The sequence below is a fragment of the Monodelphis domestica genome, chromosome 3 (genome assembly GCF_027887165.1).
Source record: "Monodelphis domestica isolate mMonDom1 chromosome 3, mMonDom1.pri, whole genome shotgun sequence".
Classification (NCBI taxonomy): domain Eukaryota; kingdom Metazoa; phylum Chordata; class Mammalia; order Didelphimorphia; family Didelphidae; genus Monodelphis; species Monodelphis domestica.
The window spans coordinates 56,387,601-56,411,868 of NC_077229.1; the positions used below are offsets into that span (position 1 = coordinate 56,387,601).

General features: G+C 43.3%; 1 protein-coding gene across 1 annotated transcript in view; it reads left to right on the forward strand.

Moving 5' to 3' along the window:
• The window catches only part of ADGRD1 (adhesion G protein-coupled receptor D1), a 505,347-nt gene extending 483,055 nt beyond the window's left edge, over nt 1–22,292 (forward strand). The window contains exons 23-25 of the mRNA XM_056820949.1: nt 3,173–3,214; nt 11,447–11,539; nt 14,524–22,292. Of these exons, the coding sequence (XP_056676927.1) occupies nt 3,173–3,214; nt 11,447–11,539; nt 14,524–14,619 (231 nt within the window). The 3' untranslated portion in view covers nt 14,620–22,292. The remainder of the gene's footprint in view (nt 1–3,172; nt 3,215–11,446; nt 11,540–14,523) is intronic.
• The last annotated feature ends 1,976 nt before the right edge of the window (nt 22,293–24,268 follow it).

Sequence of the window (24,268 nt, forward strand, 5' to 3'; positions counted from 1 at the left end):
CTGGGATCGCTTCAAGGCAATGGACTGGGGTCGCTTCACATAACTCAGAAAATGGCGGGGCTGGGCCTTCAGATATTACTAAACTGTACATCCCCATCCGTGAAGAGGTCCACAAATCCTGTGTGCCAGGTCACCCACGGCGGGGCCTTGAGAAATCCATTAAAAGCCCATCCTTTTTCTCTTGGCATTTCTCCACATCTCAGGATGTCCTCTCCATCCTGACCTCCAAATAATGGTTTCACAACTCTATTTTGTGTTGTTATAAACAGATGATAAGAGTGTCCCTGAAAGGGCTCCTGGCTCTATCTAGGTTAAATGCATTAACAAAATATTGATTTTTTTATTATAAAAAATAATTAATTTAATTAAAAAACAAAAACAAAACACAAAGACAGAGGCCAGGGTTAAAACCGACCATATCAATAAGTGGTGATTACTATTTATTGTCTTTGAATGGATACACACATACACATACCCTATTCACATTCTCATGTATGTGTACAAATCTACATCCATATACTCATCCATGTATATGTACACACATAGGCACCCCTACCTTTGTTTATATACTTCCTTCAAGGGACCGGAGATAGCGCTGAGATAAGACCTTCCCTATGAAGGCTCAGATGAGGAGCCTCCAGTGTCTGTCCGTCCTTTAGGAATCTCATCCACATCTTCCCTCAAGCGCACCACAAGGGTCCAGCAAACGTCTTCGGAGCGGGGGTGCCTTGCCTTCTCCGGCGCCCTGAAGTTCCCAGCGGTTCTCCCCTGCTCTCATTCCGCGCTTGGCTGGCCCCACTTTTCTTGCAGAGATCACGTTTTATGTGTGTAACGCATCTTACCGTTGCGTCACACTCCTCCTTGTTCAAAGCCCTTTCGTAGCTTTTATCGTTTCCAGCGTTTGCTTGTTGGCCCGGGTCTGAGCCCCTGCCCTGTACACAGTGGGTGCCGATTAAAGGCTTTTATTGGTTTGTGGATTGATGAAGAACTCAGCTCCACTTCACGGCCACGATCCTGATCCCGAGATGCAAACACAAACTCGCGAACAAACACGAGTGGATGGAGGACGAGAGCCCGGATCTCAAAACGCTTGAACCCTGGGATTTCCGCGGTGCCCTCCGGCTTTGCCTGCCTAGTCCCTGTGCACGTCATCGGGCTCTGTGGCTACTCTGGAGTTTCACTGTCAAACTTCAATCGCCTTTCTGCTGAGGGATGGAAAGGAGGACGCGTGGCCCGGGGGCCATCTCCAGCTCTGCAGGCTGTGATCCAGGACATGAAAACCAGGGGCTCTCCATGTTCGGGGGCTCTCCCGGGTTTGGTGTCCGAGGACCTGCTTTCGAGGTCCAGCTCTGCTCCTTAGAGCGCGTGACGCTGAAGCCTTATTTTCACTTCTTGGGACTGCAGCTACCTACAGGAGGCCAGGCCTTTGCAGCCAGTGAGGTGGCCTCAGAGACGTCTAAGCCATTTTACCTGCGCAAGTCACTCAATCTGTTTGCCTCGGTTTCCTCGTCTGTAAAAAGGCATAATAGTAGCACTCCCCCTCAGGCCTTTGTGAGCGTCCGCTGGTCACGTATGAGAAGTACTTGGGCACTGTCCGCGTGGGATGATGACGCTCTTGAGTCCATTCTCACGGATGGATTTGCAGGAAGTAGTGAGGAGGACTGAAAGGTTGTGGGGTGCGCAAGCCCCCGTTCCAGTCTGTCCTCCTCCAGGACGTGCCGGCAGCAGCGTCTCCCCCATCACTGAAGCCACGGCGAGAAGAGGAGGGAGGAGCCTTTTCCCCGCACACCCCCCTCACACCACCTCCCTTCATACAAACACCGCTCAGCCACCAGTTGGATTTCAGACATAGAAGAGAAGAACAAAGCTGCCCTCTTCCTTGAGGTCTCTGGCTTCTTGACTCTGGGATCCATCTACTGCTGGCCCGCCCCTGATGACTCATCTGGCCTTTACTCGCAGGCCAGTTGGCAGAAAGACCCGCGTTCAAATAGGACCTCCGACACTAGCTGTGTGACCCTGGGCAAGTCACGTCACCCTGTTTGCCTCAGTTTCCTCATCTGTCAAATGAGCCGAAAGAGGAAACGGCAAATCTCTCCAGTATCCTTGCCTAGAAAACACCACGTGGGGCCATGAAGAGCCAGACACAGCTGAAATGACTGAGCACCAATAACAGTAGTGGACCAAGCTTCCCTGTCTACATTTCCTGACAAGCATCCTGATGTCCAGCAGGTTGCTTTAGCAGCTTTCAAAGTTCATGAGGTCTCAACTTAATCCGTTCCAGTTCTAGTGTCCCTTTCACCGATGGCAGGGAAAAGCGGACCCAAAAGGGACAGAAGCAACAATGGGGTCATGTGCTTATGAGCCTTATGGCATTCCTGGCTGAGGAAATTGGCATCCGGAAGCAGGGTTCTGCCATCCCTTGCTGCTCTCTCTTTCAGCAATAGCAGAATCATGAGATTTTGATCCTATGTCAGATTTGAGTGAGAGGACCTGGGGCTCCTCCCCCAATCAGAGAGGCCCACAGCATCGTGTTCATCATCAGGGTGGGACAAGTGATTGCATCTAAAGGGAAGTTAGGTAGTGTGGTGGACTGAGAGAGCCAGGGCCAGAGATGGGGCAACCTGGGTTCAAATCTGGCCTCAGATACTTCCTAGCTGTGTGACCCTGGGCAAGTCACTTAACCCCTATTGCTTAGCCCTTCCTGTTCTTCTGTCTCAGAATTGATACTTTGATACTAACATAGAAAGTAAGGGGAGGGGAGAGAGAGAGAGAAAGAGAGAGAGAGAGACAGACAGACAGACACAGAGAAACAGAGACACAGACAGAGAAAGAGAGGGAGAGACAGACTGAGAAAGAGACAGACAGACAGAGAGAGTGTTGACAACAGGATCAAAGTTGTCAAAGGGAAAATGACATCCAAGAGCACTTAGTTAACCTCTTCCTTTGACAGATGAGGAAACTAAGATCCATGGAAATGAAGTGATTTGCCTAAGGTCACACAGATCATAAGTGAGGGAGCTGGCATGCAAGCCCATGTCCTCTGACTCAAAATTCCCCCTCCCCACTTTCTACTACACCATGAACTGAAGAGGGTTCTATATTTTTAGACTCGTTTGTTGGAATATGTAAATGGCTGCTAACTTAGCATTCTCCTCTCTTTTTTCCCCCTCAGGGATTTTTCATCTTTCTCTTTCACTGTCTCCTGAATTCTGAGGTGAGTCGGAGCTTCCCACAGGCTGTAATAAGCTGGTTTTTATTTCAGCATGGAATGCTGAGAAGCTGAAACGATGCCCCACTTGGAGTCGGCCACGGCTTTTTTGTACCTAGACTCCTGAATCCTCTTTGGTGCCTGAGAGAAGCTGGGCTGAAGGATGGTTTGGTTTTTGTCCCTGTTGCTTAGCAATGCCTTTCTGGGCTGTTTACCTGATCGCTGAACCAGGACCAGGAAAAAGAAGAGATGGGGAAAGAAATAATCTAGGCTGGAAATCAACACTGTAGAGTCCACTTAGGGCCATGCAAGTGGTTCAGTTCCACAGATATTTATTAGGCATCTAGAGCATACTGGGCTGTGTTGGGTCTGATACCAAGAAAACACGCGATTCCTGTCCCCAGGGGGCTTAATCTAGTAGAAACCAATGCAAATAGCTATAAGGGACAATATTACCTGAGACATGCCTTGGAGAGGAGCAATGGACGTTCCCTGTATTATCTACAGAAGAATAACGAGCAGGGGATGAAGGAAGGCATCCTGGAGGAGGGAGCATTTGGCGTTCATTTGAAAGTGTCTGTAGCAGGGCAGCAAGGTGGCACAGTGGATCTCTATTGAGGTAGTGCAGTGCATAGAACACAGCTTAGAATCAGGAACACTCTCTTCCTGAGTTCAAATCCATCCTTAGACACTGACTAGCTGAGTCAATCACTTAGCCCTGCTTGCCTCAGTTTCCTCATCTGTCAAACAAATTAGAGAAGGAAATGGCAAAAACCAGATGTATGATCCTGGACAAGTCATTTCACCCTTGCTTGCCTCAGTTTCCTCATCTGAAAAATGAACTAGAGAAGGAAATGGCAAACCTCGCCAGTATCTTTGCCAAGAAAACACCAAATGAGGCCATAAAGAGATAGGCATGACTGAAAAAACAACTGAACAACACATTTTATGATATATACTTTTAGTATATTTAATTATTTACTCCTCTCAGGACCTGTTATTTCCTCTGATGGTATGTAGGCTTCTTAAAGGCAGAGGCTGCTTGGTCTTTCTTTGTGTGTCCCCACTGCCTGATGCATAGTAGTAAGTACATCAGATAATGAATGGTGAGCTAGAAGGGACCTGAGAGGCCATTTAGCTCAATCTTCTCATTTTATATACTAGAAAACAGAGGCTCAGTGAAGCAGATTGTAAGCTCTTTGAGGGTAGGGACTGTCTTTTGACTATATACCCAGGGCTTGGCACAGTATTTACAAAACACATAGTCTGTGCTTTGTAATGTTTTTTAAAAAACCTTTACCTTCTGTCTTAGAACCAGTACTGTGTATTCCTTCCAAGGCAGAAGAGTAGTAAGGAGTAGATCATGGGGGTGAAGTGACTTGCCCAGGGTCACACAGCTAGGAAGTGTCTGAGGTCAAATTTGAACCCAGGTCCTCCTATTTACAGGCCTGACTCTTTATCCACTGAACCACCTAGCTGCTTATTTTATTATTATTAAATATTTATTAATTTGTAATCATTAATTTAAATTTTAAATTTGGTTATTAAAATTAATTTAAATTTTAGGTTTCATTATTAATTTAACATTTAATTTTATTCATTAAATTTTGATTGATTGAAAAAGCTACCTAGAGTACTAAGGAGTGAAATGATAAACCCAGCACATAGTAGTTGCTTAATAAATGTCGATTTATTGATTGATTGAAGCAACTTGCCTAAAGTCACATAAGTAGTGTCAGATGGGAGGTCAATAAGTAGCTTTTGATTATTGTCCCTGTTATATAAGTGAAGGATCTTAGACTTGAGAGGTTGTTAGCCAGAAACATTCGGCTTCTGTGTCTATCAGAAGGGGCATTGGATTCTCTACAGTTTGCATCAGGTGCTAGCATTTACAGAGCACCTGGAAGTTTGCAAAGCATTTTACGGGGTAGGTGCTATCATCGCCCTTATTTTACAGACGAGAAAATAGAGGCAAAGTTTAGATGACTTGCCCAAGACCACAAAGCTGCAAAGAAGTGTCTGAGGCCCCTCTCACTCCAGGTCCCATAATCTGGGTGCTGGGTCACCTGGATGAGACCATAATCCTCTCCAAGGCTCCCTCTTGCCTTCCCTTGCAGATGGCGAGGCAGCCCGTCTCCCCTCCCAGCATCCCTGAGCGCCCAGCACAGGGTCAGATGAGTGACGGGTCATTAAGAAATGTTTGTGGCCTCCCATTGGCTTGAATCAGATGGATCAAATGAGGTTGGCTCTGAGCCGAAAGCTCTCCAGCGCAGCTCCTGGGGCGCCCCCGCCCTCCTTCCACATGTTGATCTGCCATGGAATGACAGCTTCTAATTCTTGGCTTTCCAAATCAACTCCTAATGGCGTCACATGGGCGGGTTAATGACTGTGTCCCCAAATGGAGAGCATTAAAGGAGATTTTATTGTTCCTTGAAGAGCTGCTTTCCCAGGGCCCGTGGGGAACATGAACAGCACCTGAATATAAACCTGAAGAGAAGGAATTAGCTTTGACAAAAAATCTTCAAGCGAATTCCTCAGATGACCATCTCTGTGTGGTCTTTCTCTCCTTTCTTTCTTTTTTTCCTTCTTAAAATGAATAAAGAACAAAAAGCAGCCACTCTGCCCAGTGACTAGAGAGGCACTTGGTCCCTGCGATGGAGATTTGGGGGGATGACGTGTCACCTGCAGCCGGAGGGGAACTGTTTTGTGAGGAGTTATTTGGTTGCTGGTCATTGTACCGCCCACTGCTCACATGCCCTTTCATAAGTAAATCTAGGGGGAAAGAGACCTAAGAAGTCATTTCATCAAATAAGCCAAATGGGGGAGGCAGCCGTGTGGTGTAGTGGGGAGAGCACTGAACTCAGTGGAGTCAGCATCGGTTCAAATCCCACCTCCACCATTTACTGATGGGTGACCCTGGACAGGAGTCTCTTTATGCAAATGACTCTTAGATCCAGGGGGCCAGCCTTAACCTCTCTCCCACTGCCAGTCCCCCGTGCGTTATTAGGCATATCAAATTGGACATCGAACGCACGATTCCTGTCATTAAGCATCCTTAAACTCAACATGTCCAAAATGGAACCCCTTTTCTTCCCCCTTCTCAGAAAAACGCCTCCCCCTTTTCCTTACTTCCCTATTTTTGTCAAGGGGTCCCCCATTCTCCCAGGCACCCAGGCTGGCAACCTAAATGGCATCCTGAGCTTCCTCTCTCCCCCCTTCTCTACCAGCTGTCAGGTCCTGTTTCTACAATTACATCTCACCCCCTTATCTCCTCTGACAACGCCACTGCTGTAGTGCAGGCCCTTATCACCTCCTGTGTGAACTATTACAACAGCCTGCTGGTTTTCTTCCTGCCTCAAATCTCTCCCGACACCAATCCATCTTCCACTCTGCTGTCAAATTGATCTTCCTCAAAGGCTTGTCTGAGCCCATCACTCTGGCCCTTCCCCTCCCATTCTGTAACTTTCAGTGGTGCTCTGTGACCTCCAGCATCCGACAGAATACCCTCTGTTTGACTTCCAAAGCACTTTCTATCCTGGCCTCTTGCTTTCCAGGCTTTTTACCCTGTACTCACCGCCATGTCCTCTGCAGTCCAGTGATGGATGCTGGGATTCTTGATGTTTGCTCCATCGCAAGACTCCAGGGAATTTTGTCTGGCTGTCTCCTGTGCCTGGATCTCTCTCCCTCCTTGTCTCTCCTTCCCAGCTTCTCTGCTTTTCTTTAATTCTCCCACTTTGACAAGGAGCCTCTCCCAATCTTCCTTCCCAATCCTCAATGACATTCCCCTGAAATGATTTCTAATTCATTTTGTTTGTACACCACTGTTTACATATTGTCTCCCCAATTAAACTCTGAGCTCCTTGAGGGCAGAAACTTTTCTGGGGATAACATCCACTAGAATGTACAGAATTTACAGAAGTGTTGTGAGGACCAAATGAAAGCACCTATGTAAAGCACTTTGCAATCCTCTAATTTATTGTTGTTCAGTTGTGTCCACTTCTTTCTGACCCCATTTGGAATATTTTTGCCAAAAATATTGGAGTCATTTGCCATTTCCTTCTCCAGCTCATTTGACAGATGACAGAACTGAGGCAAATGGAGTTAAGTGACTTGCCCAGGGTCACACAGCTAGTAAGCCAAATTTTAACTCAGGGCTTTATGACTCTAGACCCAGCAATCTATCTAGTGGGTCATCTATCTAGCTGCCCATCTCACAGACCTCTAACACTCTAAATATTGGCTATATATTTGCCCGAGGCCACATAGGAAGGAAATAGTAGAGAGGGCATTTTAACTCAGGTTCTATGGCTCCAAATTTAGTCATCCAAACTGAAGAACTATGTTCAAAGCTTAACTATAGAGTTACTAGCTGTGTGACCCTGAGAAATTCATTGCATTTCTCTCAGCTTCAGTTTCCTCACTTGTAAAATGAGGGGTTTGGACTAGATCACTTCTAAAGCTTCTTCTGTTTCTAAAACCTTGATTCTGCCATCTTGTTTGCCCACTTTTAGACAATATTTCCCTCCTAAAATGTGGTATACAGAAGTGAGCACTCTAGAAGGGTCCGAGAACAGCAATAACATCACTTCCCTGCTCCTGGACATGGTGTCTCTCTTAAAGTAGCCCAAGATTAAACTAATTTTCTTGATAGACAACTCAAACTTAATATTGAACTTGCAGCCAACTAAAATCCTTGGATCTTTTTCAGTAGAGCTTCTGTCTGTCCAAGCTTCCACCATTTTACAATTGAGATTCTTTAATCCTACCCCATCACTTTACAGATGAGGAAAAGACAAACTAATGTTTATAGGCTTCCTCAAGTCGGCCCCATGGCTTAAGAGGAAGCCGCACCAAAATCTGTCTTGTGATTTCCCATCTAGAGCTCTGGTGCTCTCAAATACATCCCTAGAGAATTGGGTTCCTCTTATGAACTACAACCCAGGATGTGACCTAATTATGATGTCATCACCGATTCCAAGTCCATGAATTGCCTGCTACCCCTAGATTAGCTCCCAAACCAGCCACAGATCAAGAAATGACTTTTAGGGGTAGAAGATACAGACATAACCCAATTTCCTACCCAAGCTCCCAAATCTGTCCTCTCCACAGATTCAGGTAACAGTAGAGGCCACACAAAGGCTTATAGAAAGGAAGATTCTCCAGGTTACCCATACACTGATGGCCGCACCAGCCTCTATGCCAAGAATACTGCTCGAGCATCTTGGCTAGTGAAAAACTAGACCAACCAGCACCTACAAAAGAGTCAAGGCCACTCTTAGATCCACCAACTGCTTTGGCTTCCTTTTGAATTATCTCAGCTATACACAATCTCTGCAGCCAAACTCTACCCTATGTGCCTCGTCCCCACAGTAATAACTTACCTGGATCTTAAAGCAAACCGGACTTTCCTCCAGTACTGCATGTAGCTGTGTCTCAGGAACAAGAGGAAAATGCCTTTTAAGAGAGCAGAGCTGGCCAGGCGTGGTGGTGCCCATCATGGAAGACTGAGGCTGGTTGTGAGATTTAAAATGGTGAAGCCCATAAACTGTAGTGAGTTAAAATGGTGGAAGATATAAATTGTGATAGATATAAGAGAGGGTGAGTAAATTTGACTGCAGAAAATATGTTTCACTACAGTGTCTTGGTTTTAAATCAAATATAAGGTGGATGCCAGGGAAATATTCCCAATTATTCAAATATCCAAGTCAACTGGGTTTTATAGAGATTTTTAATTAATAATATAATGAGGAATTAGAGAAAGAGTAGGAAAGGAATAATTATGAAGGGCCTCAAGCCAATATGGCCTAGACCTGAGTCTTAAGAGAGAGAATCAGTCAGTCAGTCTTTTAACACTCACCACAAGGTCTGCCTAAACAAGGATTCTAGTGACACCAGGCCAGCTCCATCTCAGCTGACTTCACCAGAGAGAGCTCCAGCGAGACCTCCTTAGAGATTGTTCTTCAAGAGCTTCCCTTCTCTAGAGCCTCTCTTAAGAGATTCTTCCCAAGCGGTCCTCATCAGAGATCCTCCAAAAGGATTTCTCCAAAAGGATCTCTTCAAGAGATTCTGCTTTTTCTTATATAGGGGTTTTTCTCTCATGTCACCTCCCCTAAGTCCCTACATCTACCAATCACTGTAGATGCTTTCCAAAGGACTGCCCATCTGAATTCCTGCTAAGTTGACCAATCTCCTCAGTAAGTCTGAATCAGAAAAAATGCTGCTGTGTCAACCAATCTCCTCAGTAAGTCTGAAGGAGAGAAAACACAGCTGAGTCAACTAATCTCATCAAGAGAAAACTTGCCCGACCCTTTTAGGTACCTAGCATCCCATTGTATCAATTCTAAAAACAGGTCTGGCTCAAAGAACTCCTTGCCCCATCATAAGCATGGATCCAAGTACTTTCTTTGTTTAGCAAGGAGTTTTCTGCCCTAAAGTAGTCGTAAGTACGGCTGGAATAGAGGTCCTCCCATTTCTGATCCTGGCGAGTTCTCACATCAAAATGGGGAATGTTTCTCAGTAGGGAATTTGTTCCAATTAAGAATTCCCCGATGGGGAAATTTTTAACATTCACAAGTCTGAGAGATTTTAAGGTTTACATGGTGGATCTTTAGAGCTCAGGAATTCTGAGCTACAGTGGGCTAAGCCATTCATGTGTCCACAATAAATTCTCTATTAAAATGCTAACATCTCTCCACATTCTATTCACCCCAAGAATGGAGGGTCACCAGCCTGTTGCCCAGGTCAGAAAAGAGGGCAGGTCAAAGCTGATCAGAGCAGGCTTATGGATGTACTTATAGCCTGGGTGAAATCTGAAGACCTAGCCTTTAGAAACAAAACCAGGAAACACCAGAGCTGAATGATTTTAATGCATGACACAGAGTTTTAGCTCATCCTGACTTTTCTATTCATACCTTTTGTTGTTATTGTTCTGTAGAGGCAGGTAAAGGGCAAAGGAAGTCTTAGGAGAGAATAAGAATGGGAAGAAAAAGCCATAGGAAGGCTTGTATAACCCAAAATCAAAGCTAGAGAGATAAGAAGGTAGAAATCAAAGAGCAGTGGCCTTGGAATTGTAAGAAACCTGGGTTCAAATTCTGATTTTAGTTTTTCCTAGAGTTCAGAATTTTTGCCAAGAAAATCTCAGATGGGGTTATAAAGAGTCAAATATTATTGAAATGACTCAACGGCAGTAGTAATTACATATGTATCTTATCTCTGCTACCATATTGTAAACTCCTTGAAACCCCAAACTATATTATATTTACCTTTTATCCCTCATAGCACCTAGCATAGTGGCAGATACTCAGTAAATATTTTCTTGAAGCAATAAATTTATAAAACAAATGAATGAATGGATGTGCAAGTGAATAGGAGAAATGTATAATGGATAAATAAAGGGCTGAATTATTAAATAGATAAATTAATAAATGAAAGAATGAATCACATGGCAAATGGATGAATTAATGAATCTAATGGATAGATGAACCTATTGAATTAATCGACTGAATGAATAAATGAATATATAAGTGAAGACAGCTTGGAGGTACTGTGGATAGAGCTCTGGGCTAGGAATCAGAAAGACCTGCATTCCAATCTAGCATCAGATCCTTGCTATCTGTGTGACCCTGGACAAGTTACTTAACCTCTGTCTGCCTTAATTTCCTCATCTGTAGTATAGGGATAAAAATAGCACTTCTATCCTTGGGTTGTCATGAGGATAATATTTGTAAAATGCTTAGCATAGTGCCTGGCACTTACTCAGTACTTAATAAGTTATTGCTTAAACAAAAGTGGAGGATTGGATGAATGCACAAATGAATGGATGGATGGATTAATTATGTACCTTAATTATGTACATGATTAATTATGTATTTCACAAAGAGCTGAGTACATAAATGGATGAATGAAGATGAAAGAATAAAATAAGATTGAAAAGATTAACAGATAGAATGAAAAGTGAATGAATAAAGAGATAAACAAGTTAATGAATAAATTATTTAATGAATGAAGTCACCAATGGTTGAGTGAAAGAATCCTTTCTTTATTATTTGAAGACTTCTACAATGTTTCAGATAGTGAATAGAATTATTTCATGCGCTACTTTCAAATACTGAATGCTACCTAACATTTGGTTTTCTATGACCTAAGTAGTCCCAGGAGTTCCTTGGGACCATTTAGAATCACATTTGAGTTTTGCTCTGAAATTACATCTAATTAACTCACATCTTCTCCTCTTCACAGGTGAGAGCTGCCTTTAAGCATAAAACCAAAGTCTGGTCCCTCACCAGCAGTTCCATTCGCAACATCAATGTGAAGCCCTTCCACTCTGACATTGTGAGTACCACATTATATTTGGGGTGTAATCAGCCCCCTGCCATCCAGTGCTGGTTCAAAAGCCCAAGGCAATTTCTAAATGAGTGGATGCCCCACAGAGTAAGTCCTGTCACAAGATGAGGCAAAGATTCATCTATTTGGGAGCTTTCTTTGGCTTAGGGACTGGAGGCTTATTAGAGAAAAGACAGGGCAATGTTTCTTCAACACCTTGGTTGTTGACCCTTGATCCAAATTTGAGGTGAATCTGTGACCCGAGCATGACTGTTGAGATGATGGTCATTAACATGCCTTATCATGTGCTATTATACACTTTAAGGTTTACAAAGAAAAATGCTTTTCATAAATGATTGCATTTGACCCTCACTGACCTTGTGAGGCAGGTGCTTTCAATATATCCATTATATATTTTAGGGAACTGTCTTAGAAAGGATGAAAGGCTTGCCAGGGAGAGGAAGGAAATAAATATTTATCTTGCCCCTACTATGTGCCAGCCACTATGCTAAGCACATATGGAAATATCTTATTTGATCCTCACAAAAGCTCTGGAAGGTAGGTGCTATTATTATCTCCATTTACATGTGAGGAAACTGAGGCAGACAGAGGTGAAGTGACTTACCCAGAGTTTTCACACAATTGTCTGTGCTTGAGGCTGGATTTGAACTTGGGTCCTCCTGACTCCACACCAGAACCCTATGGCCAGACAGTTTATAAGACTAGATTTAAACCCAGGTCTTCAACATTACATTGATTATGCCAATGCTATCTCACCATCACCGTGACCTTGGCAAATTCACTTCCTCACTCTAGGGCTGTTTCCTTAAAGAATAAGGGATGAGACAGTTTCTTGGGTCCCTTCTAGGGTCCAGTCCTCCAGTCCTCTTTGTGAGCAGCGGGGAATAGAAGGGAAGATAACAGAGCCATGAATAGATTTGTTTTATTGAACATTTACCATGTTGCTAAGAGGCAAAATCATGTGGTAGATATGCAGCTGGCCCTAAAGCGATGAAGTGAGTAAGACCTGGGTTCTGCCCCATCTCACATATATCCTGGCTGTAGGACCTTCTACAAATTGTTTAGCCATCCAGGACTCTCTGGGCAGCTCTCCAAGGTCAGGCTGATGCTTACTTCTTCCCCAAGAAGAAATGGCTTAGAGAAAGTTCAGCTTCCCTCCTACCCCGTGTGGCTTTCTTGCCATCAAGGCCATGTCCTTTGAATCCAAATAGACATCATTTATTCAATACCTTGTCAGATGAAAATTTAATTTTCAGGCTCGTGCCTTGAAGGAACAGAGATCAGTGATAACTATACAGAATCCCTGAATCCTAGTGTTGGGCAGGCCCAGTTCCCTAACAGACACAGACATTCCAGCCATAACTTTGAGAGATCATGGAAAGAACACTTGAAGTTACACGACTCAGAAGGGCTGGATTTGGGTACCAGGTCTCTGATGCATTGTAATGAGTAATGCATATTCTCCGGGCTTCCATTTCCTCACCTGTAGAAAGAGGAGTCAGAACGGTACTTTTTTGGTTCTTATTCTTGGATTCCTAGACAGCTACGAGAATTCCTACAGAGACAAATCATTCTCTAACCACCTCTTTGTCTAGCCCATTGTGTTATTGTGCAGCTCTGACTTAAGAAACTCTTCTTTATATTGAGCTGATTTTTAAAAAGTCAGTGACTTAGAGAAAAGCAGAAATGATGTGCTTACCAAATTAGCCAACATGAATGAAGGAGTCAGGATCTGAAGATGATTTCATTTAAAAAGTTGTAATGACTAATAAAGATGGTAAAGATAAATTGAAGGTCGTACATTTGTATTAAGAAATTTACCTTCATAAATACATGATGAAGGAGATTTAGCTAAATCGCAGTTTCCATGAGAATGATCTGGGAGTTTTAGTGGATTGCAATTATGAGTCAGAGAGCAAGTAAAAAGCAAATGCAATTCTAGCTTGCATTAAGAGAGACAAAGTGTCCAGGACTATGGAGGTGATTGATGGCTTTTCTTTTTCTTCCTTTCCTCCTTCCTTCCTCTCTTCTCCCATCCCCACTTTCCCCCTTTCTCTGTCTCTCTCTCTCCCTCCCTTCCTCCCTTTGTCCTTCCTTCCTTCCTTCCCTCCCTCCCACTCTCTTCCTCTTTTCTTCCTCTCCCTTCCTTCCTTCCTTTCTTTCTCTTTTTCTTTTTTCTTTCTTTTTTTCTTTCTTTCAGCTCTGTCCATCCCTTCCCTCTCCTCCCCTTCCCTTCTCTTTCCTTCCCTTCCTTTCCCTTCCATGTTAGAATAAATACTAATTATTGGTTCCAAGATAGAAGAGTAGTAAGGGACAGGCATTTGGGATTAAGTAAGTTGTCACTTCTTTAATGTGCCCTGATCAGACCATCTGGAGTATGGTTTTCTAGTTAAATCCCTCAAAAGCATCTCTACTTGAGGGCTACCAGGATAATGATGGGACTGAAAAACATGCTGTCCAGGGGGGTCTTTTGAAGAAACTAGGGATGTTTAGCCTAGAGAAGAGAAGAGGGCACATGACAGTCATCCTGAAGCATTTGAGGATTTGTGATGTTGCCCAGTGGTTAGACTTCTTCTCCTTGACCCAAGAGGGCAGAACCAGGAGCAATGGGGTAAGATGCCCAGAAGGTGGATGTGAGGAAGAAAAAAAAAGCACAACCTCTAAGAGAGTTACGAGAAAGTGAAATGGGCTCTGAGAGTCATTTAAGGAAAAGCTGAATGACCACTAATTGGGCATGTTGCAGAGACAACAGATCTTGTTCAGATAAGGATTGTTCTAAGTGGCCCCAGTTGCCTGCCAACGGAAATTCTGTGAAATCTTCCTCCCTGTCACTTCTGTCCTTGGCTCCTCTTTGGTGTTATACAGAAGAATTCCCTCCTCTCTTTCCCATAACTGCTTTTCAACTGTCGGAGAAAAATGCTTGGTGCCCCCAAGTCTTCCCTCCTCACAGTTCCTCTCCCTTTGGTTTGCAGATGAATGGAACCCGGCCCGGAACCACTCCCACCAAACTCAATACTTGGGACAAGAGCACCAACTCGGCCAATCGGATCGACTTGTCGGCGGTGTGACCCAGGGACCGCTTCTCTTCCCTCCGGAAAGCCAGCCGCATCTTTGGAGCTCAGCTATTCTCACCAATATTGCTAGTAGGGTCCTCTCTCCTCATCGCTGCCTGGGAAATGGAACCCGGCCAACTCGCTGGCCAGCCCCAGCTGTCCTCTTACATCCCCTGTCTTGTGTGTAATGGAACTCGCCCCCGGCCCTCAGCAGTCGCTCTTGCCCGGGTGCCCGCTGGAGAGCTCGTTCAGCGATGAGGAGAACAGAAGATCAAAAGAAAAAAAACCCAGACCAGGCAGCCGGGCTCCCCAAGCACGCCTCCGGAAGGACGGGCTTCCCCTCCAAAAAGCAAAGAATGAAGATCAAATAGTCCCTGTGGAGAGTCTGACGTCGACGTTCTCTCACGTCCCTCGGCGTCCTCCATTTGGCGCCCGAGGAGGAGTCCACACAGGCTGGCGAAGAACACACAGACTTGAGGACCCAGGCAAGGAAGGCCAACGCTCTGAGTACACGGAGACGTGGTGCGGGAGACAACTCTGCTCTGCCTTCCTCACTGTGCCGAAGTCTCGATCCCAAGGAACAGGAACGTGGCTGTGGTCACGCTATGGAGAGGTGCCCGGCAGGCGAGTAGACGGTGTGTGCGCAGTTGTCTGTGTGGTTGGCAGGCGCACGCGCACACACATTCACGCCAATGGCATTTATACAAACCTGGTCATGTTCCCCTCAAAGCGGTGCCAAATTCAAGCCTGTCCCAGGCGTCAGAAGGGCGTCCCCAGCCTCAATAGCAGCCCCTGCATCTCCTTGGATACTCTTCCTTCTTTCACTCATCTGATGGCCCCCAAGTCCGCCTCGAGTTCTGCCTCTCCCGACCTTCCCGTGCTAACTCTCTTAGGCCAGGAGATTAAGGGCTGTGGGAGGTCAGGAACTGTTTCACTTTGGTCCGTGTGTCCTTCGGTGCCCAGGACAGTGCCTGGCTCCTAGAAGGCTCTGAGTTCATGCCTGTTCCCTTGCCTGGCCCCATAGACCTCGGGGCTGGTGAGTGCTCCGTGTGGCCTGAATAAGGACACCCAAATCTAAAATAACCCAGGAGGAAATGAGGGAGAGGAGATCCCATCACGCCTTTGTGCCATCCTATGCTTGTACTCGGGGATGCCTCTGGAGTCCTTGGAAATTCACCTCTGCTTCCTCTGGTGGTGGCTTCTTCTAGCATTCCCCGGGGGTGTCTGCCGCGACACCCTTCCCTAGAAGTTGTACTGCTACATATTCTGACATTCCCCGTCCCAAAGTTCACCTCCCCCAGACACCACCAAGGGGGTCTTTCACCCCCTTATTCAGAACTTTGGGGCGGCAGCATAGGAAACCCCGATCATGAGCAGAGCTTTCAGGGCGCTCTAAGTTACCATTCAGTGACCTAGATGAGGACTGAACTTGGAGGGAGGAGAGCCCTGCATTCCGGTCCTGTAGCACATTCACTGCCTATCTTAGAGCTTTGGTCTCCTAATCAGATGGGAGCATAGAATGGAAACACCCCCCAGTTCAGCAGCCTGAAGAAAGACATCTGACCTCTGGGTAAGGGAGGCGGGCTCCAACCCCACCTCTGAATTTTACTGTCTGTGTGTTCTTGGGTAAGTCACAATGCCCACTCTAGCCTCAGTTTCCTCCTCTACAGAATGGGGATAGCTCTCCTGGCATGTTTATCTAGGAGGTGTAGAGTGCCCTGCAAGCCTGCTCACCTCGAAGGGCTCTTCAAATTTCAGCTACTGTCATAATGGATGCCAACGTCTCCCTCTCACGGAACAGGGAATCCGTGGGAAGTCGAGTTTTTATACTGTTCTTCCTTCTCATTTGGCCGATAGGACTAGAGAAGGGGGGCAGTGATGCCTGTGACGTGGGCAGGGCTGCCACTTCTGCTGTGGACACGAGTGGGCTGGCTTGGGCTCCATCCTTTTGGAAATAGCAATCGTTGTTACCACTATGTCTATGCTATTGGCCCTTATGGAAAACAGGGGCTTTGCCAGCTGAGTGTGATCCATTGGGAAATGACGCTGTGAGGATGGAGCTCTGAATGGTTGTGAAGCGTGTGGGCGAGATATTGAAACCTATTTTTGATACTAGAAGATGCTTTTTTAAAAACTGTGACCTGGGATGGAGATTGAAGCCTCCCGTTTCCTCTCTTTGCTGTGTGACAAAACAAGTGACGTGGGGCTGAGTGAATGAGTCCGCATCCATAAGTTATTATCCGTCCTAGATTTTTGTTTTCAGACGCTCTGCTCTTTCTCCCTGGCTGTATGCAAAGGCTACAGAGGGGACCCCTCAACCAGGCGGCCAGGGCCCGGCCGATATACCTGAAGGACTTGTCATTCTGTCGGTGCGGCTGTCTCTCCTCACGGAGGCATAGCACAGCCAGCTGGGACTGACTAGCCGGGCTCTGAGTGTCGCTATGATTTTTAAACATGGGTCACCTTGGCCTCCGCCTTGGGGGTCAGTGACTGCTTCAGTGGATCTCTGCTCCCAGCCATATGGACCCCCATCCTTTCAAGAAGAGAATTGGAACCCTTCCGTACCTGGGCAACTCTTGACCAGAATCTCCAGAAATTAGCTGACTGTGGGGACCCAGTGTACCCAAGGCTAACAGCCTTCCTCCCCTGGATGTGACTCGGACAACAACGGAATGCCCAGGAGATTCTGTCGCTGCATCCCACTCTTAGACAAACGTTACCTATCATTAAGGGTCAAATCATTTTCTACCCAGGGATGGATAGTATTTGTTTTAATGTAGCTCCCAAATGCATACTCAATAAATGATGAAGATAGGATTGATTCTACTTTTTGATGTGATGGATGAATTAAACAGAGGGACAAAGTGTTTCCTGTGCATGCTGAGACTTCATTGATATATTCTCCCAAGGTTTCTTCCGGCATTTCCCTTTCCTCATTCAATGATTCAGTGAAATAGATTTTCTGCAATCTGTACCCCATGTTTTTGTCCTATTGCTTGAGATTGGAATGACTTGTAAAAAAATATCATATCCTCATTTTGTGTGTGAATGAACCTAGGAGTTAGAACACTGTATTATTATGACTTTGGGAGTTGGAGTTTTTGCTTCTTTAGTTTCTGATTAACTGAAAGATACTAAGGATATGATCTTGCCTCATCCTGATTCTATTTCTTTGGTCTAAGCCTTATTTTGTGTTTTCATCGAGTCTGACTGATGGACTCAGAAATTATCAGTTCAGATTTTCTAAACCTTTCTTAAGAATTAAAAATAGTGCCTCTTATTTATGGGCTTGTATATTTTAGCTGCTGCTATATTTCATCAGTGAAACATAATTTGGCCAAAGATGAAATTGTAATCGAAGGAATTGTGACTTCGTAATAGATTGCATCACATAAATGATAATAAATGCCAGTAATGAATAAAATTATGCGGTTTTCTCAAAATAAAAATAAGTCTTCCGTTTCCTGTTAATAATTTGTAAATTTTTTTAATCCAACTTGAGAATCATAAGTCTCTCCAGAAATCCTAAGACTAGCGATTGATTGAGTGACCAAATGAAAGTATTAATTAGGCAGGTACTGCACGTGAGGGGCTATTTTAGCCTCTAGGAACACAAATACAAAAGACTGCCTTTGCCCTCAAGGAGCTTACATTCAAATAGGAAAAAGATCACACATAGAGAGGGGGAACATAATGTCTCAACTATGATGTTAGAATTGCAGTCAAGAGTGAGGCAGTTAAGGAATGTATAATTGGAAATCTTGTGCCTTTGAACTACATTTCCCAGGAGCCCACTGACTTCCTGTTGTTATGTGCTGACCTAGCTGGGGAGATATATTGGGTGGGGTTCCTGGTCTCAGCCTCTTTGCTTCCTGTAGGTAATGTGGTGGAGTGAGGTTTTTGAACAGGTAGATTAGCCATGGCACATGGTTTTATTTTGTTGCCTTTTTATTTTGTTACTTCTAGTGATCATTAATATATCTTATAAAATATAATATTTGAAATTATTTGAGATTAATTTCAATTTTTACAGGAGGACAGTGGATAGAGCACCAAGCCTGGAGTCCAGAAGGACCTTGGTTCCAATCTAGCCTGAGACATTTCCTACCTTCTCTGTAGCTCTTTCCATGTCTGTAAAATAATGGGATTGGATGTAATGGCCTCTAATATGCCTTACAGATCTAGATCCATTATTCTGTAACCAGAAATGTTAGGCCATTGTTGAATCATTGGACAGTTTATTGTCCCTTTCCATTGGAAGTATTTATTTGATTACTGTGTCTGAATAAAGAGGTAGAAAACATGTGGGGTGGCCTTGCAGAGGATGCAGGTGGTGACAGAAGGTAAAAGGTTTGGGGATGGGAAGGGAATAAGTATGTATAAGGCCCCTCTCATGTGTCAAGCATGCTGCTAAGCACTTTACAAATATTATTTCATTTGATGCTCATAATAGCCCTTTGAGGGAAGCATTATTATAATTTCCATCTTACAAATGGGGAAAATGAGGCAGAGAGGGGTGAAGTGCGTTACGCAGGGTTGAATATCTCATAAGTATTTAAGACTGGATTTGAACTGAGATCTTCCTGACTCTAGGCTGAGTGCTGTATGATATTCCACCAGCTGTCTCTAAGTAGGGTGGATGTGAAATATGATTTGGGGCTGACTAAATGGGGGTTAGATAGTCATTTGTGAAACAGACACACATACACAATCTTTTATTGTGTCCCAACTAACCCAATAGAATGTACATTCTTTAGAGTTAGGAACTTTTATTTAGGTCTCTTTATTTCTAGAAAATAGCACAGTGCCTAGCATATAATTTTGTTTGATTGTTTTGGTCATGCCTAGCTCTTCGTGACCCCAATTTGGGTTTTCTTGGCATTGATATTAAAGTGGCTGGCCATTTCCTTCTTCAGTTCATTTCACAGATCAGGAAACAGAGACAAACAAGGTTAAATGACTTTGCCAGGGTCACAGAGATAGTACCTGCTTGAGGTCAGATTTGAACTGAGGTCTTCCTGACTCCAGACCCAGTGCTCTATCCATTGAGCCACCTAATTGCCCAACATTTCAGTACTGAGGTGGAAAAAATGTCTCTGCTCTTTAAGGTTGTCTTTCATCTCTAAGTGCTATCTGATTTGTTCTTCTCAATCTTTTAGGAGTAATGAAAGAAATTTGCCAAGAGGCAGATTTAGTCAAAATCATTTGGAAAAAGTTTCTATGAATAAGTATTATAGAGTAGGACACGGGGAAAGAGATCAGGTTTTAGAAATAGAGGATCTGGGTTTGAATCTAGTCTTTGCCATTTACTACTTGTGTCACATATGACAGGTAATCTGTCTCTGGGTCTCTGTTTCCTCATCTGTAAAAAGAGGAATATTTAATTGCATGGCTTCAAAGGTCTTTTCCAGCTCTAAAGCTATGATCTTAAATCATAAGTCACGCATACTGTGAAATTAGCATCTGTTACCCTAAAAACTGTGAGCCCCAGCAAAAACTACAATTCCCAGAACCCCACTCACTTCCTGTCATTACATGCTGACCTAGACAGGATATAAATTGGGTGGAATTCTGAGTCTAGCTCTCTTTTCCTTCCTGTTGGCAGTTTTGGTGGAGCGGGCATTTTTAGCAGGTAGAAAAACTTAGTCATGTGGTTCTGTTTTGTCAGATAATAAACTTTAAAACCTAATACTTGAAGTATTGGATATTAATTTAACTCTTACAATACTATGGTTGTATGAAATTGAATGGGCTTTCTCAGGAGAAAGTGGGTTTCCTCTTCCTGGAAGTCATCAAAGCAAAGCAAGCTGACCTCTTGCTAATTATATTGTAGAATGGATTCTTCAGATACTGACTGGATCTTTGAAGTCCCCTCCAATCTTGACATTCCATGTTACTATAGTCAATCTCTCCAAGGTGGTTAGGATTGAATGACCAAATCCAGTGCCCTATCCTCAATCCTCATCTTCCTCCCCTCTAAGCAACACTGTTGACCACCATTCTTTCTGGATCTCTTCTCCTCTGTAGGTATCTGGAACATTTCTTTTCCATGTTTAAGAAGACATTTGGTATGTTTAATCTGTAATATATATGGACTATTATAGATGATGCATCACAGAATCATTAATTTTAGATTTGGAAGAAAATCAGTGACCTTGCTATCCAATGGATGCCCTATGAACCACTATCACATACCCATTTAGTGACCCTACCACCTCTGCTTAAAGTATATAAATATAGATGGATAGATAGAAGATAGATAGATGGATGGATAGATAGACAGATGAGATACATAGATGGATGGATGGATGGATAGACAGATGAGATAGATAGATAGATAGATAGACAGACAGACAGATAGACAGATGGATGAGATACATAGACAGACAGACAGACAGACATGAGATAGATAGATACATACATAGGTAAATAGGAGAGAGAGAGAAAGAGAGAGAGAGGTGATGGTGGTGAGTTCACAACTTTTTGAAGCAGACCATTCCACTGGGATAGCTCTAATTTTCAGGTGTTTTTTTATTTTTCTTGTCCCACCATCAAATTTAAATGTGCTTCTTTAAAGTTTCTACAAGTCTCTCCTGGTTCTGGTTTCTGATGCAAGCAGGAAAAGTCCCTTCCTTCTTCCAGATGGCAGCTCTTCAAATATAAATTCATACTCAGCCAAGATGACACAAGCTTCATTGCATTCCCTCCAAGTGTTAGGCAAAATTAAAGTATGTTTCTTTTCAAAAGAGAATTCATAATAATTCTGACTGCTACTCCCTGGTTGCCTCTGGCTCCTTTCCTTCCTCCCACTCGTTAAATGTGGATGGCCCTAGGGGTGTGCAGGTAAATGTTTAACAATCAGTTCTCCAAAAAACAGGACATACACTCTAGTTTATTCTGCATTATTAACACATTCTCTATCTCTTAAGTTTGCATGATCAACAAAACAAGCCCTGGTTTGTAGCATTTGCTGATTTAGGGCTCCCACTGAAAATATAGCAAAGGCTCTCCGAGACAATATGGCCTGACTTCATCACATGCTTGGATGTCTCCAAGCTTCTCTCTTCACCTTTGTACCTTCTTTCTTTTGTCACCGTGTGTGTGTGTGTGTGTGTGTGTGTGTGTGTGTGTGTGTGTGTATGTGTTTTCATGTAATGCTGTGGCTTCAATAATCAATTCTCTGACTAGCTATATAGGCACACTTTCCCCACCTAATACTTACAAAGTTGATTCTTTTTGACCTGATTATACTTAGCTTTAAATTTTTTTCTTATTGGAGAATGGTATACACAATAACAACAATAATGTATGATGATCAACTATGAAGGACTTAAGTATTATCAACAAGGCAAAGATACAGGATAATTCTAAGGGTCCTATGAGAAAAAGAGATCTCCACAGCCATAGAAGGAAAGGAGAGAGTCTGAAAGTAGATTAAAACATGCCATTCTTACTTTATTTCCTCCACAAATTCTTCTTTGGTGTAAGCAATATGTCTGGTTTCATAGTATGATGAACATAGAAATATGTATTATATGATAATATATGTATGACCTATATCTCTGCCTTCTTGGGGAGGGGGAAGGGTGGGACACAGAGAGAGAACATGGATTGCAAAATGTCAGAAAATGAATATTAAGAATTGTATTGACATGTTATCTGGAAAATAAATCATTTTAAACAAATTATCCTCATTAAATTTTGTCTTGTTTTGTCTTGACCAGTCTCTCCACTCCTAAACACTTTTGAATCCCAATCTTAAATTTTCAGCAGCCAATAGCATTTGATCCAGAAGTTATACCAGCTGGAAGAAAAACACAGAAACCTCTTCATAACCAAGTTGAATTTACAGATTTCAGAATCACAGAATCTCCTAATTAGATAGAATTAGATGGAATTCGACATGCTATCATTTGGCTGTTGTCCTTAGTACTCAGTGAGGACCAAAATGATAAGATTGGATTTAAGTGGTTTGGATTTAAGTGAGACAGAATTGCACAAAGCCATCAGTCTCACTCTTCCATCCAGAGTCATCCAAGTCTAGTGGCAAGATAAAAGTCAAGAGGATTGATGATGCCTTGGGATGTACCAGCTAACTGGTTTCTTTGGTGTTTAACCAAGCTCTAAGCACTCCATTGCTTCTGCTTCCCAGCCTTTGTGGCCAATAGAACAAATTATTGTCATCCGCCCCTTCAACCTGGGGAAGTCAGCATCTCTCTAATTCAAAGATGGATCTGAGACCCATCTGTTACTCTCAACCCGCCATTTGCCAAGATGGCTTACTGGGGTGTGGCAATGAGCATACTCTAGCTTCTTGGAGCCATCAGTGAGAGTTGGGTGACAGGTGGGCAACCAAAGGAGAAAAGCAACCCTGAAAAGGGCTCGGCAAACCCTCAGACCAAGGTTCTAGTATTCCTTGAATATTCTAGACACTCCATCTCTATAGTACCAACTCTACCTAGATCAGAATCTCCTCTATGTCAGGCTGAACTTTTGAGTCATGAGACCTAAATTAGAATCTCATCTTGACCACTTATGACCTTGGTGATGTTGGCCATGTCGGCAAATATCTCTAAACTCTGTAGACTGAGGGGTTAGGACTAGATTTTTTATTTTCATCCCAATTTGTTCCTTGGACCCTTTTGGCAGCCTGATAAAGCCTATGGGCCTCCTCAGAATAATGTTTTTAATGCATACAATAAAATTCATAGGATTACACAGGAAGTCAATTATGCTGAAATACAATTATGACTATAAGAAAAAAATTCACGAACTCAAGATTAAGAACTCCTGAATAAAATTTGTGATCTTAAGTATCCATTCTGTCCCTTCCAAATACTTCCAGTGAAAGGAATTCCACAGTTTCCCAAGGTAGCCCATTCCACATTTCCATAACTCCAATTTTTAGGAATTTTGTTTTCTCCTTACATAATGTTAAAAAATCTGTCATTTCCCCCCACTGCTCCTAGTTCTGTTTTTTTTTTTTGGCAGACAGGGAAAAAAGATAATCCATTTTCTATGTTATAGTACATTAAATATTTGTAAGAAGTTTTCTGGGGCAGGTAATTGAACACTTCTTAGCTGTGTGACTCCAGGCAAATCATTTGACCCCTATTGCCTAGCCTTAACCACTCTTCTGCCTTGGAACCAATACTTGGAAAGAATTTAGAAGAAAAACAATAAAGAAATTATCACATTTCTCCTGAATCTGCTCTTCATTGGGCTGGCTAACTACCCACAATTCTTTCAAATGAGCTTCATTTGATATCACCTTGAATCACTTTACTATCATGGTTGCTCTCCTTTGTATGCTCTCATGTCTATAAAGGTACTTCCTAAATATGTGACCTCAGAACTGAATGCAATAGTCTAGTTGTGACCCAGCTAGGAAAGAGTAGATGGGGTCTTTCACCTCCCTCCTTCTGGATACTTTGGCTTTTTTTTTTATCATGGACCCTGGGTATCATGTCTTTCTTTTGGGCCCACTGTTTCCACATATTGAACTGGGGAAAAAAAAAAAAAAAACCTTTGTATCTTTTTTTTGGAAACATTTTTGTATTTTATATTTTTAGCCATACTTTCCTCACCTAAATTTGTGGGAATTTCATGATTTGTAATATTTTGGGGACTTTTTGTGTCCAAGTATATTTAACTTTATACTTAT